Below are 24344 nucleotides of genomic sequence, written 5' to 3'. Positions count from 1 at the left end.
TTCTTAGTGCCCTTGTCTTTTGGCCTCCATCGCCAGCTTTATTATATGTATCTTGTCAGGCTCCATTTTTTAACGTGTATACCACATCATGTGCCTGCTATTCTTGTTTTTGTGTTTATGTCAATGGAAAAAGATTTCTTCTATAGTATTGATCCTGAATCAGTCATTTAACAGTTTGCTAGGCTCAATTCAAAATACAAAAGTAAAATAATAAAACTTTGCCTGAACAAAATGTTTTCCTTGAAATAAACAGTTATCCAATATTTTGTAGATTTCTTTATTTCCACTGTGCCTTATTGAATTTGCGATATTTTGTTTAAATTTAAATTTGCACAGAGTTTGAGGAAAGGACTGTTAAACTGGCCAGGCCTGTGAGGAGCAGCAGTGTAGATTGAAAATGTGCCGTCAACCTTGGGCTTCTATCATCTTTGCCAGGAAACAGAACTTATTTCTGTAACATTTCATTTTTGGACTTCAACACAGTTTCAGCAGGATTTAATATGCACTTTTTATTACTTCACTTTTTTTCTTCTTTAAAATAGCCAAAAAGACTTTGTGTTTCGTTTTGTTTTTCCTGTAAGGACTTTTTATGCATACATCCTACTGTGGAAATACCTTTGCACCTTCCTCATTCATGTGCAGCTTTAGATTACTTTCCGCCTTCCTTTGGTTGTGCCAGAGCTTCACTAAAATTCCTCTTTCTTCAGAGCTAAACTATGTGAGGCTACCTACTGATCAGGCCTATCAATGCCACTGTTACACACACACACACACACTGATACGTACATATTTTTGAGACCTTGTCTTGCTGAAGTTGCACTTACACATACCTCTGTCGTCAGCATTTGTAGAAATTTATGGGAACACAGCAAATGGCCATCAGAGATTCCACAGATACCACAGAGTCCCCCTAGCTGTCGAAAGTTCAAGTTCAGTACCACTTGTTAAGAGTCACAGGAGTAGCACTAGTCGTCAAAAACTTTACATGAGTAAGCATCAAATGCTTTAGCCCCATGATGACTTAAGATATTCAAGAGAATAAAATGCTTAACAGGACAAAATTTGCTATTCCATTAGTCCCAGACACAGCTGCTCCCATTTACGATAAGCGCAGATTCTAGTCTACGGAGTCATGGCGTGTTCATATTAAGAAACTCAGTGGTGTCCTTTTGCCTTTACCCAGGAATTCTTTGGTCATGGTTTTGTACAAAGCTCAGCTCCACATGGCTCCTGTCTGCCCTCACTGCCCAGTCCACAACATGACTAGTGATTCTTCCTTATTGCTCGCAGGCTACAGATAAATGATCTCATCTGGGAGGATGTAAACTGTTTTCATGATGTCTATGTTCTCCTGCTGTTGCTGTGTCTGATGTAAGACCATTTACTGACAATGGAACTCTTAATGCGAACCGGGGTAAACAGTATGAATTCACATCTGTCACAGTTCAGTGCTCACCTCGGGACTGGGGTCAGAGTTTAGGTGGTGTCTAGTACAGTGCCAGAAAAGAGTCATTACCTATTTATTGCCTTCATCCCTTTTAAGAATCTGCATGCATTTCCACCTCCACAACTTAATAATTCAGCTGACCAGGCAAGATTTATTGACTGGTATACCACAAAGTCTATATTAGTAGATCCAGTGCAAGCATGTGTGCATGTCTGTTAGTTAAACCAAGTGCACACTTTGTTTTACAATTAGGTTTTGGTGAGATCATTTTTGCTGAGAGTAAAGAACAGTGGGGAAATGACAAGAGTTAAACCAATTTCAGATGATAGAATATGAATATAGTACAGAATCGTTGTTTATAATTTATCTCAGAAGTGAAGATCTTTATCTATCCAGTTGAATTTCATTTTGTTTACCATTGTGTTTTTGGGAACCGCACTATAATCTAGTTTAGCCAGATTAAAACAGAATTAGATTTTTTAAAATATGGATGAAAACAAAGAGAGAAAGCCTGGGAAATGTGGAAAAACCCCTTTATTAGGATACGTTTTAGTTTCTCAGCATTTCTTTCCCTTCTTCTGCTGTTTGTTGCATAATTTGTAACTTAAATTTTGCAACATGAACTTGAATTCAGGCAATTTTTTAAATGTTACCTTTGACGTCAGCAATGTATTTTTCAAACTTATCTGCATTTACCAAATAACTGTAAATAATTATTTATAATTAAAACTACAAAATTGGTTTATTTGGTTTAATGTTAAAAATTACAAACTTTATACACTCATGTCACTTCTAATCTAAAGATATATTATACAGCTCTGGAAAATCTGAAAAAAAAAAACTGTGAAAGTGAATTGGTGTAAATAAAATCAAATTGTATAAAATTTTGGAAAAGTCTGCTTTTTCCAAATACTAAACATTTTCACAACATATACAATGTAGTTATAAGACAACTTTAGATCAAATTTTGCTGTGCAGTTTCAGCTGTGACAGCAATGGTACGAAGGGGGCTGTGTGTGTCCATCCTGTTCGTTTCATGTTTCCACGTGCAGCGTTCTGAAAAGAAGTCTGAGGTTTTTATGGGCAGGACTGTACTGTACTCTTGAGACACTGCCTGTAGCTAAGACATATGGAGATAATTTAAGATAACTGACTTGTCTATGTGAGCGGTGATGTGCTCACTTAGACTACAGTCATGCTGTTTTTGACTCCACATCGTGTCTCTCTGCTCTAGTCTGTCCTTTTCAAACCTTGAGGAGTTTCTCTCTGAATGACATGCATTGTCTGTGTCACTGTGCGTTTTAATGTCTATATGTGCGTTTTTAATGTCCAGCAACAAGTTGTCACCCTGTTATAGCCTGTAATGTGTGCACCAGTTTCGCTCAGTGTTTTGTGCCAGAGGTCATGATGGAATGAGCAAAGAGTTGTGCAGATTGTTAAATAGTGGCAAACTGGAAGTTGCATCGGACAGAAAATTTTGTTTTGCTTTTCTTTCAGCTCACTCTCAGATTTTGTGTTCAGGGTTTATTGGTTTAAAAAAGGTGAAAACGCTGCAGTTTTAAAGTAGCAACCTCGTTGACATTGACAACCTGTGGCCTCCACTCAAAAATGAGGTGAGCAACCAAAAACATAAAATGCTGATTACTTTTTATTTTTATTAGCTACTACTAATAATAAGTTGAGTGTAGTTGTTTCACCAAGATAGTATCCTGAAATAGAGATGCCAGCAGCTACATCATTCACATAAAGTGCAAGCATACATTAAATGAATAAATTCGGAATACTGGGTCCTCTGCTATTTTCTCATTTTATATCTTATTCGTGGGTACTCTTCTTATCAAATTAATATTGAAATTAAGCTCTCTAATTTGTTCCAGTTCCTACCTGAAGAGGGAAAGGCAACATACCAGTTGCGAAGTAGATTCTGGGGAAGGTATTCATCTTAACAAGTGAAATTCATCCTATCATTACGATTTGTATCCTATACCACTTATTTAAGTCCTATTTAAGATTTAGATTTAGATTTTTTATTTATTTGGTAATTCTTTTTGACAGTGAATTCTCAAAAAGCAAAAGCAGTTTTTTAAAAATAATTTGTAATCCTTATTGTTGAGCACTCACATTGCATTATTCAGCAGAAAATGATGCTGAAACCAAATACTGAATTGAACTTGTACAATATTGTATCTATAAAACATGACAAAGTGTAATGATATTCTTGTTTATAATGGGCTTGTTGTTACAGCAGACCACTAATGATGCCTTAGAAATATGGATTGGTGGTTAGAAGAGTTTGCATAATATATTCTAACCAAGAGCAACTAATTGACTTAATGGAAAAGCCAGCTTCACTTTGACGTAGTTGCTTAAATTACTGCTGTTGCATGTGCGGTAGTAACTACGTCAATGGAGTGAAAATACTTTAACTTAGTTTGTGGTTTGCGCATGGTGTGTGTTTAGCTGTTGTCATTTTCATGACATGTCAAATTGAACATTTCAAACTAACACAACCTCAGCCAACAAACATTCATTACACAAATGAACAACGTGCTGAAGTCTGAAAAGCAGCCACACATCAACCTTAAACCCCTGCTGCCAACTTACCCACATTACAGACTATTAATGCTCTCACTCACTTGACGTACGCTCACACAGTCACCCAACCTGACCCTTCTGTCATTTTTTCCCCTCTAATTGTTCATTAGGTAAGGTCATTTTCCAGCTGGGGTGTGGTGTAAGTGTCAGAGAAGTTACAGTGTAATCTATAATGTCAAAACCATAATGATTCCAGATGGAGTCTGGACTTGATTAAAATCACTGACCACAGCAGGTAATATTAAAGTCAGCCCACCTGCCCTACAAAAATAATTCCTGTCCAAATTGGGCTTTTGTTTTGTTTACTCGCTGTGTGCACAGCTGAAACTCATTAATCAGCATAGCTACAGGATTATTTTGCTTTGGTATCATTACTGATGTTTGTACCAGTACTAAAAGCCTTAGTCATTTTCACACACTTCCACATGTTAATTTTTCTGTATTCTGTGTCACTAGCCACCAGTAGAAAGAACATTATAACCATAACCAAGTAATAAACTCAGTACTTAATATATACAGTAATATTATGTTTTTATTTTGTTATCAGACATTGGTTTCAATGAATTAGTATAGGTTTTCTCCAGAGCTATCATGATTTGGATCCGATAAACCAGACCAGAGAAAAATGACAATTTGTGTTAATGTTTTCTGCTGGTCATCATACAAAATACACAATACAATACTTTTTTTTTTTTGAGCTTATAGTTCATGCTTGACTTTTGAAACAGCAGATGACATGGACATCTCAACCCAAGGCCCATTGACCTGCTTGCTCTGGAGCTTTTTTTTGCTATTGCCATTGTTGGACTTTGTGGGCATCAACATTTGGTGAATCCCACTTTCAAGAATGGAATTTTTGTTTCCCTGACTTGCATCTTTTCCTTGTGTCTTGGTCCAGCTCAAGTAAGATGCAAAAAGAAACTACAAGGAGACAGAACTCAAGGAAACACATTTTTCTGATAAAGGGGCTGTCAATCTGTAACAGAATGTCCTTATAAACTTCCTGCATGAGCTCCACCTACAGTGTCAAGACAATATTGCATCTCCAGCAGCCACTGAATCGGCTGAAAGAATGCTATTTGAATACGTATATTGTTATCAATTAGGATTGCAAAATTTGTAGTTAAATGTGAAGCTGATATTCACGTGAGCACTCTGCTTACTGCAGTTGTACCTACACCATACAATATGTTCTGTCAACTGCTGTCAAAAATTTACTTTTAAGTTCAAGATACACAGACAAAAGTCAGAACTTCTATGCTATTGCCCAGTGACTTACATTGATAATTTAATAGCTTTTGCTTCTGCTGTTTAGAGCTTAAAGATGAACACTTTTTTATCTGTTCCATATTATATTATTTTTCACTGTAGATTACAACTTTAATTTTTATTACTTTCTTTTAATTTTTTTTTACTACACAGTGTTTTAACTGTACAATTAAAGACATCCACTGATAACAGAACTGATATAAGGACATTCTGGTAATGCTGTAAATTATGTGGATTAGCCCAACTTCATACCAAGTAAAAAACAACAACTGTATTTTGACAGAGGCTGAATAAAGCTCAGCAGCTGACAAGCCCACACTGACTAGTTCACTATATCCCCCTGTGTTACAGCGGGTCAAAGCAAACAGTAACACACTGCATGAACATAATTCCTGAGTGATTCCACTGTCCCTTCAGTGCTACGACTGTAAATCTCCCTATGGTTATACTCTTTAACCATAGAGAACAACGTTTTCTTATTCCCCTGAGCGTTTGTGAAGCTATGGTGCTTCCCACACATTACTTTTGATGCGTTTGGCTTTGGACTGAGAAACTCCACAGCAATGCAACCAGTGTTTTACCTAGTTTTAAACAGATAGATAGATAGATAGATAGATAGATAGATAGATAGATAGATAGATACTTACTTTATTTATCCCAGAGGAAATTCAGGCATATGGCACATGAAAATATTGCCACCTTTTCTGAGATACTTTTACTTCTTTGCCAAGAAATCAACTTGTGACAAACCTTCTCCCATTTTATGGGATGCCCTTCTCTAGCAGCGGGGTATTGAGGGGTATTACGTTAGCTGGCCCTCAGTCCCCTCTCTTAAATATGGTGGAATATGTGTCTGTTGTTATAGAACTTTAAGCTTAAAAGAGGCTAGCTTATGTTTTCTTTCTTTTTTGGCTCCTTAACTTCAGCACTTTGTGCTGCAGATGTTGTTGGCTGAGTTGTTTCAGGCTGCGCTTTAAACATGGCTTCCAGCACAGAAACACACAGCTTTGACTTGACAGTGGTTCTGTAAAATCTCAGAGTGGACTGAGGCCCTTCTTTAACAGACTCCAGAACATCGACAACTTGCCATTTTGGCACAATGTGTCTTTCTTTTCTGTCAACCTTCAGCACCTGTGTAAAGGCTGCTTACTGTTCCAGCACCCTCTCATTCATTTTGAGTCTGGACCCACATTGTGTTGGAGACTGTGTTATCAGCTTCTGCAGAGGCAAGTTGAGCTTAGTTGAGCTTCTTCCAACTAAAAGATAAGGTGTTAACTTTTTAAGGGATATGTTTAGTGTTCAGTCTGAGGGTCCTTTGCACTTATAGAAAATGGAAATACATGTAGATATGGAGTTAAATCAAATATAGGCCTAGATGAAATCATCTGGGTGGTCAAACTCAAATCACTGCACCAAAAGCAGTAATGCCTGTAATGCCTAATTAAGGTTAATTGCATGAAGAAAAACCATATTCTCAGAAACAAGAGCTGTGATCTCCCTCAAGAACTGATGACATTTTGCTACATATGCAACATTGCATTGAAAAACAGATGGGTAAGCGCTTCTAACTTTAAGCAAATTAGTGATTCAGTGACTGATCACGCCATGTGAAGGACATTGCATTTACTTAACCTGTGCAAAAGGAGAGAACCATTACGTATGAAACGGCACAAAACTGCAAGACTAAACTTTGCCGAAGAATATGAAAAGAAGCCTGATGAATATTGGCAGCACATGGTTAAGTTGGATTAAACCTAACTAAAATTGTTTGGGTCGGATGGGATCCAGCAAGTTTGGTGTGGACCGGGCCAGTGCTATGACAGTGGGGCACAGTGGATGTGGGAGTGTGCTGACATGGAGTTTAGTGAATACAAGCACAGACATGTATAGATGACATCATGAATGCCAGTTTCTATACCAAAATTCTGAATGAAAGAAATACAGTTAATCAGACACAATCTAGCATTACTTATGATTGTAGCTGTCATGTACTCACTTTTTTGTGTTTTGTACATAGTCTGTGTGTTCCTGCACTTTACAGATAAATATCTGTATGGCAGTAAAATATCTGTGATGAAAAAGAGACACATCCTTAAGCTGGGACACTTTTGTATTGCTAGTTTTGCCAACCAGTAGATATTTAATTTGCTATTGTGTATGACAACGAGGCGGCACAGTTGTGAAGTATTGGCATTTTGAATGGAAAAATGACTGAAATCATGTTGAGTCAAACTTACGAATCAAGCAGTGGGTGTGTCTGTTACATAAATGAGCTCCATTTGTGCTTCTTACACCTGTTTTTCCCTTGCTGTTGTACAACTTGAAAAGTACTGGGATTCAGGTTTTGGCATCTCTTACGCTCTTCTTAAACACCAAGCAATAAAAATATGTTAAATAGTGGAAGGCGAGAACTGAGCAGAATGGTCACAGGCCAGGACAAGCTAATGAAATAACTTCATTAAGGCCCACGGGACGTGAGCAAAAGAACCAGACCACTGGACCCAGACAGGGATTTATAACACCGCTCTCAGGTTTTGAATGCAGTGTTGCAAAACAGCATCTGCATGGTCTTACACATTTTGAAGGTTTCTGCAAGGCCTGGAAAACTCCTGCAGGAGCTGAAATCATCTAAATTATCTTGAATATAATGATTTTGCATATAATTAGTTATTTTCTTGCTGTTTAGAATAAAACCAGCTTGCTAGTATCACCTATACCTTTACAAGTCTGACCCATAAAATGCTTGAATTCTTTAACTACACTGGTGATGTTTTATGCTTTAAAAAAAAAAAAACACGTCATCCAGTCTGGATAATGACTGTCTGGGTTTTCACTCCTTGGCTGTTAAATCTTAAACCTTAAAAAGGTCCGGTTAGGACCAAAGAGTCATCACAAGATCTTAAATCCCATAGTTTAATCCATTCAAAAAATAGACAATGGCAAAAAAAAGAAAATAAACAATTTTGCACAAAACCTTTAAAAATTGGAACAATCCTTGATCATGTTAAGAATATGTAAATTTAAAGGAAGATTGGCTCAGTTTGCCCCATCACTTCCAATTTAAGATTATGCCACATTAGACTGCTGCACCTTGAATTTCAAATCTGTGTGGGAAAGCAACGAGGCATGGGTTACATTTAAACGGATTAGCTAGTCTCAAGACAGGATCACTCAGTGTTGATAAGTTCATGCATGATGTGAAGGGCACAATATTTGTGGGAAGGTCAATCTATCTTGACATGTGATACACTTGAATGAATGGGGGCAGTGTTCCAGTTCAACCAGATTGAAAATAATATGTAATTATGGCAAGCATTTATGCTCTTAAAAAGCTGAAAGAAAAATCATGTGATAGGGGTCAATTAAGAAATGTGTTCTGAGATTTTCATAAGGTTTGATCACACATTTCGTAGAGTATGACTTGTTTGTACATCCCATCTATTATCTATAACCCCTAATTCCTATTTAGGGTTACGGAGATCTGCTGGAATCTATCGCAGCTCGCTTCGAATGAAAGGCAGGGGTACACCCTGGACAGGCCACCAGTTTGTTTGTACATATTATACCTATTGATGTACATGTACTGTCACTTTGATCTCCAAATCTCAAACTCAAGAAGAAGAAATTCTTGAGGAGTTTTGTAATTGACTGTTAAGTTGTGAAAATTGAATCAATTTGGAAGGCTGTAAGAACTTTTAAAATTTCATGTGTACTCTAGATATGAGTAAAAAGTCACATAGCTGGTTTTCTGTTCCCAAATGACGTGTGCACAAAATCCAGGCGGTTGTTGTTGTTTCTTAGCAAACAATATTGATTGTAGCTCCACTGTGAGCTCAGTTGAATTTTGTTACTTGAGTATTAACTTTTTCAAAGTATCTGCTTGAGCCTCTAACAAAAAGACACTCCGATCCTCTAAACTAAACCTGAGACCTGTTGTATGCTTATAAATTTCAGATGGCTAGATGTGAGCGTAGCCAACCTGACTTGTACCCGGTACTGGGCAGTATACCTGCAGGTCATTCAGGAGGCTGTATGGCCAGGTGGAGTGCTCCCTACGGCACCTCAACTAGAACGCAGCCAGCAGCAGAGGGACAGCACCAGGCTACAAGCCTTGCACTGTCTGATGAGACTCCTTCCAGGTACATGTACCCACAGAGGAGGAGTAACAATGCTGACTATGCAAATTAGAGCCTGCAAATACTGTACAGTTTGACCAACAAATCAGTTTATCTCAACTATGAATTGCCCCATGTAGAACAGTTCCTGGCCACAATTCTTAAATAAATGAAAGGCAAATATTTTGTTTATTTTTTGTGTTTATAGTTAATGTTAAAAACAATTTTTTAAAGTTTTTAAGTTTTACAATTGCAAATATCAGCCTCAAATGTCCAGCATCAGTTGGACATTATGCTTTAATTTCATCAGTTGATGAACACACACACACACACACACACACACACACACACACACACACACACACACACACACACACACACGCACGCACACAACAAACAGCTATGTGCACAGTGTTATCTAATTCTTCATGTCTTTGTGTTTCCAGATTTAGTCACAGATATCTTGGGTTCAGAAAAGTACAAACTCAGCTGGCAGACTGCACTGGACTCTCTGCAAGACCCTTCCATCAACAGGTGACTGTACTCTATACTACACACTCAGTGACCATTTCATTACAGCAACACGGGCAACTTGCCTAGGGCACCAGTGAGTGGGAGAGCTTAAGGTACAACCCACAGCACCAGAATTTCCCAGAAGATTATGGGATGTGTAGCAGAAGTGGAAGAGGAAAAGCAAGAAGAGGTTCATAAGAGTCTGATATTGGCCTCTAAGTTGTCCATGTTCTTCTTTCTCTTTTGATATGATGCTTAGTTGTGTAGGTTTTTACCAGCATTTACAGAAATCTAGCAGTGAACCATTAGTCCTGTATCCTTGCAAGCAGTGTTCAGGTTATAGTTTGTCCCCTTCCAGGTGGCACTAAAGAAGTCACTAAAGAAAATATTCCTTTCTTGTTCTCTTAGACACCTGGTCTACTCTATATTTGACCTTCTCCTGGAGTTTCTGGTTCCCGAAATACCTGAGGAGGATTTTCAGAAGAGTCTGCTGCAGACCCTCTTACAGAACCAAAAAGGTTGAGCCGGAGAACCTCTAGATCTAGCTTTACAATTTTCATTATCCACATGATCATTTACCTCTGATGAATTTCTGAAAAGCAGTGTGACAACAGGGCTGCTCCTAGTCGTTTGCTGTGTTTAGGTGCACGTTTATGGTGAGACTGAATATTCTCTGTCCCCAGTCTGAACTCCTCAGATTGGTCTGTTCTGTCTCTAATTTTGGGGTGATGTATTGACATATGAGGCTCTGTATATACACACACACATTGCGTTTCATGCAGCTTTGATCACAAAAGACTACCTGCTTTGTGTTTGATCTCAGAAAGTGTCTGATGAGCAATGCAGATCTGCACATGTGGCAAAGCCTCTTCTGTTCTCCACTTCCAGCCTTTTCCTGCCTGCTAAACTCCCCTGCTAAACTCACTTCATGTGGGTTTCAAACTTTGCTCTCGTGCCCTCCCACAGTCTCTGGGTTGAAAAATCCATACCTGTTGCTCTAACCTGGATTCCCCCCGTGCCCCCAACTCAAATCTCGAAACATTTTAATAGGAATTTAGCATTACTGTTTCTGTTCTCTGGTGACCTTTTCTTCAGTACCTCACTAGTGTTGATGTGATTCTGTCATAATGTGAGCTCTCCTTTCTAAATCTGAGCCTTCCTGAGGGAGCATAAGACTCTAGTAGTGTATTTTTTTAACCTGCAGTCATGCAGGTGAAGGTGAATTACAGTACATACTGTGCTGTGTTGAAAAGATATTATGCTTGCTTACAGACATGTCACAGTAAATTTCAGTAAATTTATGAACTAGACTCTGCATTAATAAGCCTATGAATGGTTTGGATGTAGGTCAAACTCTATTTTTTTTTTCTAGGTTTCTGTAAAACAGTGACCTGCTGGTGTCTCTATATACTGTACTTGTGGTCCGTCATCTTTGATAATACTTTAGATAGATATTTATTTAACCACCAGACTTAAAGGGTGGGTAAAGTACATAGTACATATTTCCCCACTTTTTTGGGGGGGTGTCTATCAATGCTAATAGCTTTATTTATTCATTTATTTTATTTTGAGGAAGGTGGTTGCAGCATTGGGCATTCATTTGAAAAAATTCCGTAGCTTGTCACTTTAGAAACTGTTTGAAAAGAGCACAGACCACATTCACTTTAAACATGGTTGTTGCACTTACGAAATTTGCCTTAGGGTCTTATTGCCTTAATGGTAGTAACATGGCACTCATTGCCTTTTTCCTATTTAAATAAAGACAATGAATAGAAAACTCCTGTGGTTTACTGAAGAGATGTCTGTGCCAAATATGTTACAACACCATCATTCTTTGTATCTCTGTCATAGACATGTGTAACCCTAATGTCTTAACACAGACTGTTTTGAAATATTAGTTACTGTTCAGTGATGGCCAGAGTGATGATATAATATAAATTAAATCAGTTTCTCTACATTTTCTGGCAACATTTTTGAAGGTACAAAATGTTATGACTTTTTGGAATTGATAAAAGTTGAGAAATTGTATAAGTGTATTATTTTCTTATTTAAAATATATCAGATATGTTTTTTTGTGGATGAATCTGCTTTCTAAGTTAATTCATGGGATTCTGATGCCAAGAAATGTTACATTCCAGATGTCAGATTTTAATGTTAGTCTTTCCAGTGTTTTGCACTTGTACCCTGCTTTAATGGTCTCATCCATGCCTTAACTTTTATTTTTTCCTTTCCATTGTCAACGTGCGATCCAGTCTATGTATTAACTGATTCCTTTACTTAAAATAATTAAATGAGTCATTCTGAATTCCGTCCATGCACAAATGAGCGAGGTGTCAGGACTGACAGAGAGGAGCGTCCTCTCTGATGAAGTGCTTTTTCCTGGAGGTAACTTGATGAAGTTTTCGTGCAGCAATGCAGCTGCAGTGTAACCACTGACCATGCCTTAGTAGGACATAAACACCCAGTTCCAGCTGTCTGCAGGGAAACTCTTGGAGCACGTGTACTTTTTATTGTGTCAGATAATGCTGAAGCTGTTACACTTCTTATGTTTTGGAGAGATTTAATTTTTGCTTGCTCATTGGTGGTATTTTATGTATGGCAATGTGCTAAAACTGATGCAGCACATGTTCTCTGCATATTGCTGCCGCTGTATCATAGCATTGTCTTGCTTTCACATGTTCCTTTTCATGTTACAAGAAAATATGTCATGTCAGTACTCAATCACTTGTTTTATCTTGTTAGTAGCTGTTAAAAATCAGTTATCGTCCACATTATAAACTATGTAAAACTATGTGAAAACAGTGGAACAACTCAAAGTGTCAGCATTAGATTTATTAAGCTTGCTACATACATTGAAACATACAGGGAGCCACAACCTCCTGTACTGTACCTTTGTTACAGATATATATGATATTGTACAGGCCTGTCACCTTTGCAGCCCTTTCCACCTCTTTGTCTTGTTTTCTATGAGCTTCTGTGTGTGACTTGTGAACATATGGCATGGTAAAACTGTGAATCTGTTCTCTATTTGCTCTCACAGATCGTGTCACGTGCTTTTCTACATTTGCTGGTTGTTTCTGAGTATATTTGCCATAACAATAAAGTTACCAAACATGAGTGATTAAAGCTTCAGCTGTTGGTTATTTCATTGGCCTGAAGTGGTGCCTGCGTTTTACAAGACACTGGTGAGTTGCTCTGTCTTTTCTTGAGAAATTTTGCTTTAAATTAATCCAAGGCACGTTTTAACTGTCTGGAGGTTCACCAGAAGTGAACTCTACCTACTCACACATTTGAGTTTCTCATTTTTACCCTAGCTCTCTGCTTAACTTGCTGTTGAAGAAACGTGTGGATAAAAAGCTTTAAGTACCCTGTAATAAAAGTCAGGGCCATTTCTTGGAACGGTTTCTGTTAAGCTCCACTTCCTTAACAACAGTGGGAGTGGGGGGGGGGGAGTTAGAGGCAACTCAGCATTGCAGGAAATCCTCTTAAATAGGCTTTCCAGATAAAACTGTAATAGACTCAATTAGACAAGCACAGAGGGGGATGAATGATTAAATGTGCTAATATTTTTGTTAAAATTTACATTGAATAGATGTCTTTCAGTGAAACCCATTACAGTACAATAAACAAAAATGTGGTAGTTACTGAGGAACAAGAACAAGGAATGACCTGACAAAGAATTCATTTGTAATGAGGTATTCCTGAATAACTCTGCACTGAGGCATACACAGTAGATAAGAAGTTACTGTGCTATGGAACATACTGTATTAATAAATGAATCTGTAGGGAATGGTTATGGGAATGGAACAGAGTAACACCTGCTTTTTTAGAAGTGATACAGTAAAGTGATGCTTTTTCTGGAGCTATTGACTGTAGCACATGGTCTTTAATAGTAGGAGTTTGCTTATAGATGAATGTTTCCATTACGCTGAGCGCTGTAAGGACATCTCACATGCTTCTGACTTCATTCCAGACTTGAAGACAACGCGTGACGAAAAAAATTCCACTCAAAGTCCACTCACCTGCTTGTTCTGGAGCTCTTTTCTGTATCACATGATCTAAAGGAATAGAAGTTAAACACCTGCAAGTCCCTGACATGATGTGACAGCTGAACAAACCCCATCTGCTGATGACTATTTTGTCAGGTTTCCAAGGTGAAGGATAATCTGTCAGGCTCGACACAGACAGTTTAGATTGATATATATCCAATATTTTCCATATTTTGTCTGAACTACAGGTGCAACTAATGACTGTAATTTCCAGTTGAACCAATAAATTGATTTAGCCTTTTGTAAAAGATTCCAAAGCGGCATCATCAAACGGCCTATTTTTTCCAACCAAAAATCCAAAGCCAACGGATTTTGAGTTTACAATAACATTAAGGAGTTTAAAGCAGTTAATTTGGGAGATGTTTGAATCCTTATAAATAACTTCAAATGATAACTTGATTATTGCATTTACTGTTTTTTCATTTTGTATGGATTGATACAGCCCTGGACTGTGCTCTCTCTCTCTCTCCTTTTCCTTTCTCAGGACAATTCAGAAGTCCCAGTCCTGCATTAGGTACCCCAGTGAGGTGTGAAATGCCACTGACAGAAATAATATTGAGAATTTATTACCTCGTCAGATCTGTTACTGTGATTGTATATAAATATTAGAGATGTCCAAAAGGTTAACAGTGCCAGTAAAAGTCTGAGCCTTGGTTCCTGGAATGCTATTCCAAGAGCTTTGTCTTACTGATCAGGGGTCTGTGAATGGTGTGTGACCCACAAAGGATTAATGATTTGTGTTAGATTTAGTGTTTCTAGATGCTTTATGTTAGTAAATAAAATATTCTTAGTTTCTCCCTCTGGTTTTGCCTTTAGGGAGGAAAAGTCCCAAATAGACTATAATACAACATTAAACTCTAAACTGAAATGTTGCTTTGGTGGTTTGGCGGGCCATCATTCAATAGCAGGGGTCCTCTGGGATCCAAAGTGCTGTGATCCCCCAAAACAATAGTGTTCATTTAAAATGCAATGCCCAATGAAAATAGAATAAATTTAATTATGAGATTCCCAGACTGTTTCAATATGATTGTGGTTAAGGAGGCGCCTCATGTCACCGTGGAAGATACAGACCGAGTGACATCAGGGCTGCCTCCTTATTTACATGCAGTTTGAAGACAGAAGAACAGGGTAAGAGGAGGAAGACACATTTGCATTATTTCTGGATCACTGGAGAAGTTGCTCTGCAGTGACTTCACATGGTCCGTACTCAGAGTGGCTTTGGCAGGAGGCCCTCCACTGAGCGCTCTTTGTGTGTCAGTAGCCAAAGCAGCATTTGCGTAGAAGACCCAGAGCCACAGCCATCCGCCCACATGACCAGACCTACTCATCGTGTTGCTGTAGCAACTGCAGCCAGAGGGGAGGAGGAGATGATGGGCTTTTACCTACTGCTGCTGCTGCTAACAGAGCCTGGGGAAGGTCAGGTTGCTGTGGTGACAACTCAGTCCAGTCACCAATGCCACCCTTTAACATATCGAAGTGTTTTTAAAGTGGGAAGAGTATTGAAAACTTGCGTGCATGTGGGAAATTTCCTGGAATTAAACTTGCATACAAGTGCAATTACACACAACAGTTTCAAAGCTTGTTTTCACCTCCAGGTCCATTTCTGGAACTTTCCATGATTTCACCTTCATCAGCCGCTTGAATTTGTTCAGTTTTCAGTCAATTGTTGCTTTTGGATGTGAGATATTCAACTTTGAAAGATAGTGGGGGCAAGAAGCCTTTATACTCTTAATAATTTCAACATACAATTCACTGAGAGCTGAAGCTCATGACATTAAAAGCTTTACTACAACATAGTAAAGTGTGGCTAATATTATTTCCCACAGGAGACTGGTATTTGTTTCCTTAGTGTTGTTTTATTTATGTTTCACAACCTTAATAACCACAATAATAGCTACATTCACGTTAGATTCTCAGGTGGCTCAGATTTTATCCCTCCAGGTGACTTAGACTTGATCTTTTAATGGAACCAAATTAGAACCGGGCATTAAGGTCTTACGTATGTGAAGCCTGTTATTCTCATCATGACAACAGAAGGTAGTTTAACCCAAATTGTAATAGTTCCTTGACCTAACCAAGTCATTTTAGATCCTACAATGATGAATGAATCCATGACTGATCCATAACTGTAATCCTCTGTTTCTAATTGTGTGTAGTTTAGGCTTCTATCCACTCACCCCAACCAGTTGGGACAGTTGGCCACCCCAAACTGAGCCTGGTTCTGCTGGAGGTTTCTTCTGTTACAGGGAGTTTTTCCTCTCCACTGTCGCCAAGTGTTTGCTCATAAGGGATTTGTTGGGCTTTGTTTTTGTTTTTGTAAAGTGCCTTGAGATGATTGTATTGTGATTTGGCGCCATACAAATAAAGTAAATTGAAAATAAATTGAATTGAATTCCTCTGCACCATTAAGTTGTTTAAAGTAGTTTTGGTGATATGAATGCTATTTAACAGTGGTAGTTAGTTCTGTGGTAAGTCTTTTTTGTGTTGCTAGAGCTTTATTGATTGAAGTTTGACACTTATTGTCTTTTTAAACTGAGCTCCTACCCACATTTTTGCCATTTTTGCCAGTCTAATCAATATGTTTGTTTCAGAATAGTTTTGTGGCCATTTGTTATGCTCTGTTCCATAACTGCACACTACACATTGGAACTATAATTTAATATTTAGTACTGTTCTCTGTGGGGTTCAACTGGCAGCCTGTTACTCATGTGTCCTCCTGAGACCTGACAATTCATATTTGTCCTCTGTGGGGGACATGCAATTGTTGCCTTTTTTAAAACACTATGCTTGCAGTCTGTTTATGTCCTAATGTCCTGCTAAGAGGACATCATGGACTTTGTAGTGATGTCTGTTTTGACTGCATTGATTGGAGTGTCTTTGACACTGCAGCCACAGACTTCAACGAACCCAACGACACTGTGACATCTTACATCAAAACCTGATGTAAGATGTCACAGTGTTTTGTGAGGACATGTGTGTGCAGACCAAGACCTTCTGCACGTACAGCAACAAAAAAACATGTTTCACGAGGAACCTCACAAAACTGCACCAGGCCAAGGAGGAGGCCTACAGAAGTGGGGACTGGGCCCTGTTCAAGCAAGCTGACAAATGAGACCAGGGTAACTAAGAAGAGCTACTGTGAAAAGCTAAAAACCAGCTTCACAGCCAGAGACTGCATCAGCTTGGAGAGGCCTGCAGCACATTACCAACTACAGGAGACCACCCTCACAAAAAACCTAAGACTGGCAGATAACCTGAGCAGCTTCTGTTGCAGAAAAGGGTCCCTTTACTGCCCATGTGAATGGACTGCCTGCAACCCCCACCCTCTCGACCCAGATCCCCTGCCTGCACTAAATATCTGTGAGGAGGATGTACGACAGAGACAAACGATCAGGAAGACTGATGGTGTTCCCCTCCTGTCTGAGAGTCTGTGCTGACGAGCTGGCGTCCATCTTCACACAGATCTCTGGATTTCAGGAGAATGATGTCCCCTGATGCCCTCCCCTCTCACCAGCCTCAACACCACAGTGTCTACTTATGGGAAATCTTAAGGTTCCTGGGATCCACAATTTCCCGGGACTTGAAATGAACCTCCCACATAGACCAAATCTTGAAGAAGGCCCAACAGAAACTGTAGTTCCTGCAGTAGCTCAGGAAGTTTAACCTGCCACAGCAGCTGCTGGTCACCTTCTACACAGCCATCATACAGTCTGTCCTCTGCACTTCAATCACTGGTTTGGATTGGCCACCAAACTAGACAGGAACAGATTGCAATGGACATTCCAGTCTGCAGAGAGGATCATCAGGGCTGATCTTCCCTCCATCCAAGACCTGTACTGTCCATGGTCAGGAAAGGGGGAAGGAGCCTCTCTGCAGACCCCTCACACTCTGGACACAAACTGACAACAAACAGACTCTCCCCCTCTGGCAGGTGCTACAGAGGACTCTATACCAAAACCACCTGGCACAGAGACTGTGTTTCTTTCCCCCAGGCTGTCACTTTTATGAACTCTAGTGTCATAGAGTGGCAGAGATAACTGTGCAATAACTATGTATATTTCTACATCTGTACCTTATAGTTCAATCCTTACACTCATACTGCGATAGTTCATACACTATATATATTGCATATTTAAAAATATAATTCTAACTTCTAACTTCTTTCTAACTTTTTTAAAAATTTCTTTTCCTTTATTTTTAACCTCCTACCTTCCTTTCTTAAAAAGTTAAACTTTTTTTAATTCTTGTACATAGAGAGAGCTTAGTCAAATTCCTTGTTTATTCTGTATTTATGAAGGTTAACTATATTATAATACAATTTTTGAAGAGTATGTTAATTTTAATTTTTTCTGAGTATATATTTTACTCTATGTACTTTGAAGAGGTTCCCATCATTGCCTAATTCATGACCAGGGACAGGTTTTTCAAAATCCAACAGAAAAGAGAGAGTTAGTGCAACAAGGACGCATCAGTTAACCATGACAGTCATTGCAAGTCCCAATGATTTAGTGCTTCATTTTGCAGTCTACAAAGGTTGAAACACATTCTGAGATGAGCAGGTGGGTACTGGAGGAAATGCTGCTGTTTGGATGACAGAGTCTCTACTACGAGGATCCCATCTATACTCTGATCGGTATTTCTCCTCTGTTAAAGTGCTCAATCTCTTAAAGGCAAAAGGTCTCCTGGCAGCAGGGACTATCATAAAGAATTGCATCCCCTCTATCTGTAAGTCCAGAGTTACATCAGAGATGATGGTCAGGCAATCCTGAGATATTGCTATAACAAGGTGTCTGGACAATAATCAACATTTCATGGTGTCTTATATCCAGGGAATAGAACATCAACACAAGATGGCAAAACAAACGAGAAGTGCCAAGTCACTGTGTCTTGACCTGCAAGGGTGGGGTAGATCTGCTGTGTGACTGCCTAATCAGGCTGTATCCAATGTCAAGCCACAAAAGGAAATGGACTGTCTGCTCCATCCAGAATTTCTTTGATCTGGCTGCCACAAACAGCTGGATCCAGTACAGATCAGACCACCAATCTTCTGGGAGACCTGCAACAAAGCGGTTGCAGTATTTTGATTTTAAGCTGCTTCTGCCTGAGGAAATCCTGTCCCGGGCACAGTGTGGTTCAGTTTAACAAGTTAGAAAAGTATCCTGTGGTGAGTATGGTGCAATGAGTATTTATGGTGATGAAGGAAGTCTGTTGAACCACAGCCCAAAAAAGAGGTCAAAAGGTATGGAACACTCAAAAAAGGTGGAGGCACCAAATTCTTCAAAATGCAGGAGAGAAGGATGCAACTTTGCATCCCCAAAACAAATAACTGCTTCCAAATGTGCAGGAAGAGTCATGTTGTTGTGTTGTATTGTGACATTTGTACACAAAGCTAAAGTTTTAGGATGGCATTTATATTTTGTTTTTGAAGATGATTTTAAATCACAAGGATTTTTAGTATTCACACAGTGTGTTTTATATGTTTAGATGCTCATTAAATGCAAAAAATGAAAATAAAAACTTTCCCAACCAGCTACATACAGTAAACGCAGCAGAATACTCCTATATTAGGGTACTCGCCCTCCCTTGGGTTTTCTGCATGCCATGTTCAGCAGTCGAATTGCATTTTTGACATGGGGCTCCTGGGCAAGACAGGGCCCCACAATATGCTGATAATACACTACTCAAGATTTTGATTTTGTTAGTGGTGCAAATTCCTAAACAAATTTGCAGTTAAACAATCCCCCTGAAGTTCCTGTAAGTCATAATTGGTAATCCATTCAGACACATGTGTAAGTCTTTCAGGTCTAACAAACATGTTGAATCTATTTCCTTCCTTATAAAGCAGTTACAAAACTTAATTTTAACTGTTTTAAGTGCAGCGTGTTTACATCCACATACACGTTTTATCAGATGAAAAAACTAAATATTCAGTTTACAGTGATATAAAACAGAAACCTAGGACCAGAGAATGTTTGGTATTCGTGATTGAAAAATAATTATGGAAAAAGTATGTTGTAATTGTTGTAAACATATTTTCTGTGGATTAACTGTTTCAGCTTTAAAATCAGTCTTATTGGAAGCTTTTGTGTTTTGGTTAGTATGGTGTTAATTGGACAATGTCACAGCTATGCTTTAATATTACTTTGTCTGGAGGACATGATTTCGCTATGACGGTCAGACATTTCTTTACGTTATTGTCACATTTGTCCCATCAACTAATAAAGATCATGTGATATGATTGAAAGCTTCACAACAGCTACTTAATGGACTTTGGGATTAGACTGTATTGTCATCAGTCAGATTAATCCAAAACTACAGTTTGTGTACCTAGCACCAAAAAGAGAAATAGTCCAACATAAATTGTACTAATTTCCACTTCAAATAACATTTGCAGATGATAATGAAAGCGGCGGTCATCTGGAGATTTCCATCTCCTTCCAAACCACAGAACTAATCCGCCATGTCATTAGCACAGGGTTCTGCAGCACCCACATGCCCTCCTCGCAGAGTAAGTGAATTAAAAGTGTTGGATCGCATCAGCATCTGCATCAGGCGCTGATTTACATGAAAACCATATGCTCCTTGTTCTGCATAGGTTATGCAATCACACTCCACCTTTTGTTCTCCGTCAAAGTCTTGTTTTCTTTCTTACATAATAAAATACAGACATCCACACACAGGACTGGAGCTCTGAGTGCATACATGTTTGAGCTGACTGCCCTTTAAAGGGCAAAACCTGAGCCAGAACCCCAAAAGGTATTTCACTGCCCTTAAATTGTTTTGTCTATGTTTGGAAACCTGATTGGCTTTTTTTTTTTTTGTTTTTTTTTTTTTAATCATCTTTAGTGCCACTTGGAGACATCTGGAGTTGTTCCTTTGACAACGCTGTTATGGTTTTAACATCTTGAAACACATACAAAATAACAAAAAATAGAATTTTCTGTGGCCAGCCAGAAAAAGGAAACCAAAAAAAAAAAACAAAAAAAAAAAACAGTTCAGTAAAGAGTGTGGTCTGCTTCTCGTAGCCAATCTGTCCAAGCTAATGAAAACATTTCAAAATGCCTGGTCAGACGTGCAGAAAGGCTACTTATTATAGCAAAATAAATAAATAAAAATAAAGCACACAAATAAGAACATTTTGTTCTTTGCTGTTGAATGTATGATTTAGAGTGTTTTGCTTTTTTTAAATAAAACTTTTCTTTCAGCGAAAACTTACATGAGCTTCCTCTTTGAAGAACATCTGTAAGAGTGACACTATGTTGACAGTTCTCTTTGCTTCTCCTGAAATGTCACCTTCTCTGTCACTGCATGACAAAATCTGAAGCTAAGAAAAATCATCTCACCTGCTTTAACATGCACATACTGTCTTTTAAATTAGTGCAAATATGGTTATCTATCATGAGTGTACCTGCTGCAGTGACCTCTGGTGGCTCCTAGGCACACCAAGGAAACTTCAGTTTATAACAGTTTTTAAATACAAAGGCTATTCAAAGTGTTTTACAGAAGGTACGAGTGTATTAAATTAAAACACATTGAGATAAAAAACTGTACTGTGCAATATTATCAGTAAAAATAAAATTAAATCTGAGGACATTTGTCTTTGTATAAGCTTTTCATGCCATTTGTCGCTTGGAGGAGCAAAAGCATTACATAAAATAGAAACAACTGACCTAGTAAAAATAACGAAAGGCAAGTCAGGTAGGTTTTTGGTATTCACAAAAGTACCAAACCGGCTGAATCACCAAGTGATGTAACACTTTTCAGATCATTTGTGAATCTTCCACCTCTAGATGGCAACATCATCAAACTATTCCCTCAGTGTCCATTTTTAAAGAGACCACATGGAGGTGCTGCATGGTCATCTACCAGCAATCCACCTGTTACTGCTCTGAAAGGGAGGCTGTGGAAGGAAGGATGCACAGAGGGGAGAGTAAGCTCTGGGTGTTGTCTGTTCAGAAACTGCTCTGTCAAAGGGAAAACGTGTGATTTTTGAAGCTGAAGTCTGTGAATCTTTATGATGATGAAATTTACTGTCAGTACGAAGCTGTTTTGCTGAAGAATTGCGTCAGTCTAAAGGTAGCGGGGAGATAATAAAACAGTGGGGTTGAAGTAAATAAGCGAAATAAATGGTGATCTGTAGTCATACTGAGGGGAGGGAAGAACTGTTTGCCAGTTGCGTACCTTACTGCTGTAATGCAGCCAAAACTCTGAGCAGTCAAAACAACCCCTACAGCTGTGTTTGTAACCAGAATCCTCCTCTGCCATATTAATTTGCCCCACATGTATAATTGGCTTACGTTGTATTTGTTATTGTTTCACAGGCGAGCTGTGTTCTGGGAACACGGAGAACTCAGCCTTCATTTGTCAAATTACACCAAACTGCTTTGAACAGTCAATTTAACAGTGCGGTTCATGCTGGATTAAGACTGTAACAGACAGTGAGGTCATGGTGAATAAAGAGGTGAGGGGAGAAAAAAAATGCCCTCCTGTCAGTGTCCATCATTACTCAAACATTAAAATATGTACAAATTCTATTCGTAGGACCTTAAGACATGAAGTTATCTCATTTTTACTTGAATAAGTTCCATTCTCATGTCTCACAGACATTTCAGCTCTGATAGGTCTGGATTTTTGACTTGTAAGCAGCAGCCAGGCACACAAGTCATTTAAGGACAAACTTCAACATCAAGAGTTAGGTGAGAAAAATAAATACTACTCAGATATCTGTATACTACAAATGTACAGGGTGTGCTTATCATAGTGTAACAAAAAGGCTGGAAGCAGAGATTCCTACAAATTACATTTATGGTACATACTCTTTATTTGCAACAGCAAGTACATTTTGAGAGAAATATGGGACATGAACTACTTTTTTTGCACTTGTAATACAACTTCTAAATGCTAATATGACATGTGGCATGGCTGCTGTTGACTAAGAAGTACTTGTCATAGCACAAATCCCCCTAAAACCACAAATAACATTTTCCCGTTTGTGTTTATCAGGATAAAACTAACTGCTTCTATGTGGAGGAAGATTTTTAGGGTCTGTCCTCCTCGTCTTATATTGTTTTAGCAGTATTATATTTAACATGTCATTTCCAGTGTCCTTAGCAGCACGACCTTCTGGTTGTCTTCAGAAAATGGAAACAATGTTGTTGCGTGATTGCTAAATTCCTGAAGTGAATAGGTGCCAAAAGAAGACACATCCCTGCCATTCTACAGAACAATGCTGGCAATGAAAACTCACAAATGGGAATGATACAACATGCCTTCAAACACAGTGCTGGTGTGTGTGTGTGTGTGTGTGTGTGTGTGTGTGTCTGCGAGCCACACATGCAACGTGCAGTAGACATCAACACGCCTCCAAAGCTGCAACAGAAATATGCGCTTTGGCTCAGTGTACGTTGTGTAAACCTCATCAGATGAACAGTCTGCTCATCACATGGGGATATCTGCACACGCAGAGGAATACACTTATCCCATTTTCTCTATCTCTCTTTCACATTCACTCCCGCAGAACTGTTACGATCATTTCTGAAAGACGCTCTTGTAATTATAGAGGAAAGTTCAGTGAGGAGGTGAACAGGAGGTTAACTGACAGTCATTCAAGCTGGAGCCATGAAGTGATTTGACCTGATGCCACTGCAGTCCTCGGGGGCCAGCAGTACATAGCTGAGGTCAGCACCAGTTTACATCAGGAGTTAGTTCATCTTTCACCTGTTAAGGACAGACGACTGAAAGGATGAACTGAAACAAAGAAAAATCACTGCATTATCTTCAGTAAAGCCTGACAGAAGAGCCGTTCCTTTTTACGTTATATGATTTGACATTTGTAGAAGATGGCATAATAGTAATATGAGCAATGATAGAAAAGACTCTAACTAAAAGTTAAACAAAAGTAATACTTACTTACCCAGACAACAGCAGACAGACAATATTAGCCATTGTAACACATTTCCCACAGGAGTTGATGGAGACCAAAAGCAGAGCTAAAAGTGGACCTGCTGGTCAGAAACCTGACCTCAACTGTTATAATAATGAAGCCTGATAGATTCTGGATGTATAAATAAATAAATTGCTGCCATGTTTGTCATGTTACCTTAAATGGTATTCAATGTTGTGGTCACTGCTGGTTTTGATTGTCTCGTAGTGGTGAAAAGAAAAGTTTGTGCAGATTTAGAGCTGCTGTCACAGTGAGTGTATCAGAATGGTGTTGCCCATAAATGGTTCCCAGTTAAAAACTTCACTGTGTAGCTTTAAGTTGAATGTGATGATCAGTAAAAGCAAAACAGTTTTGCAGCGATCCATTCTTTGAGCTTAGCAGTAAATTAGGATGCCAGTCTGTTTTAATAGATG

The 24344-nt window shown here is 38.7% G+C and overlaps 1 protein-coding gene across 1 annotated transcript in view; it reads left to right on the top strand.

Annotated features, from left to right (window-relative positions):
• Positions 1–14336, top strand: part of snx19b (sorting nexin 19b) — a 32848-nt gene extending 18512 nt beyond the window's left edge. Inside the window, exons 12-15 of the mRNA XM_026328715.1 lie at positions 9266–9450; positions 9873–9960; positions 10348–13124; positions 13913–14336. Coding sequence (XP_026184500.1) covers positions 9266–9450; positions 9873–9960; positions 10348–10462 — 388 coding nt within the window. The 3' untranslated portion in view covers positions 10463–13124; positions 13913–14336. The remainder of the gene's footprint in view (positions 1–9265; positions 9451–9872; positions 9961–10347; positions 13125–13912) is intronic.
• Positions 14337–24344: the final 10008 nt, after the last annotated feature.

The sequence above is a fragment of the Mastacembelus armatus genome, chromosome 13 (genome assembly GCF_900324485.2).
Source record: "Mastacembelus armatus chromosome 13, fMasArm1.2, whole genome shotgun sequence".
Lineage (NCBI taxonomy): Eukaryota > Metazoa > Chordata > Actinopteri > Synbranchiformes > Mastacembelidae > Mastacembelus > Mastacembelus armatus.
Note: the sequence above shows the minus strand (reverse complement) of the source record. Positions and strands in the feature narration are given on the sequence as shown.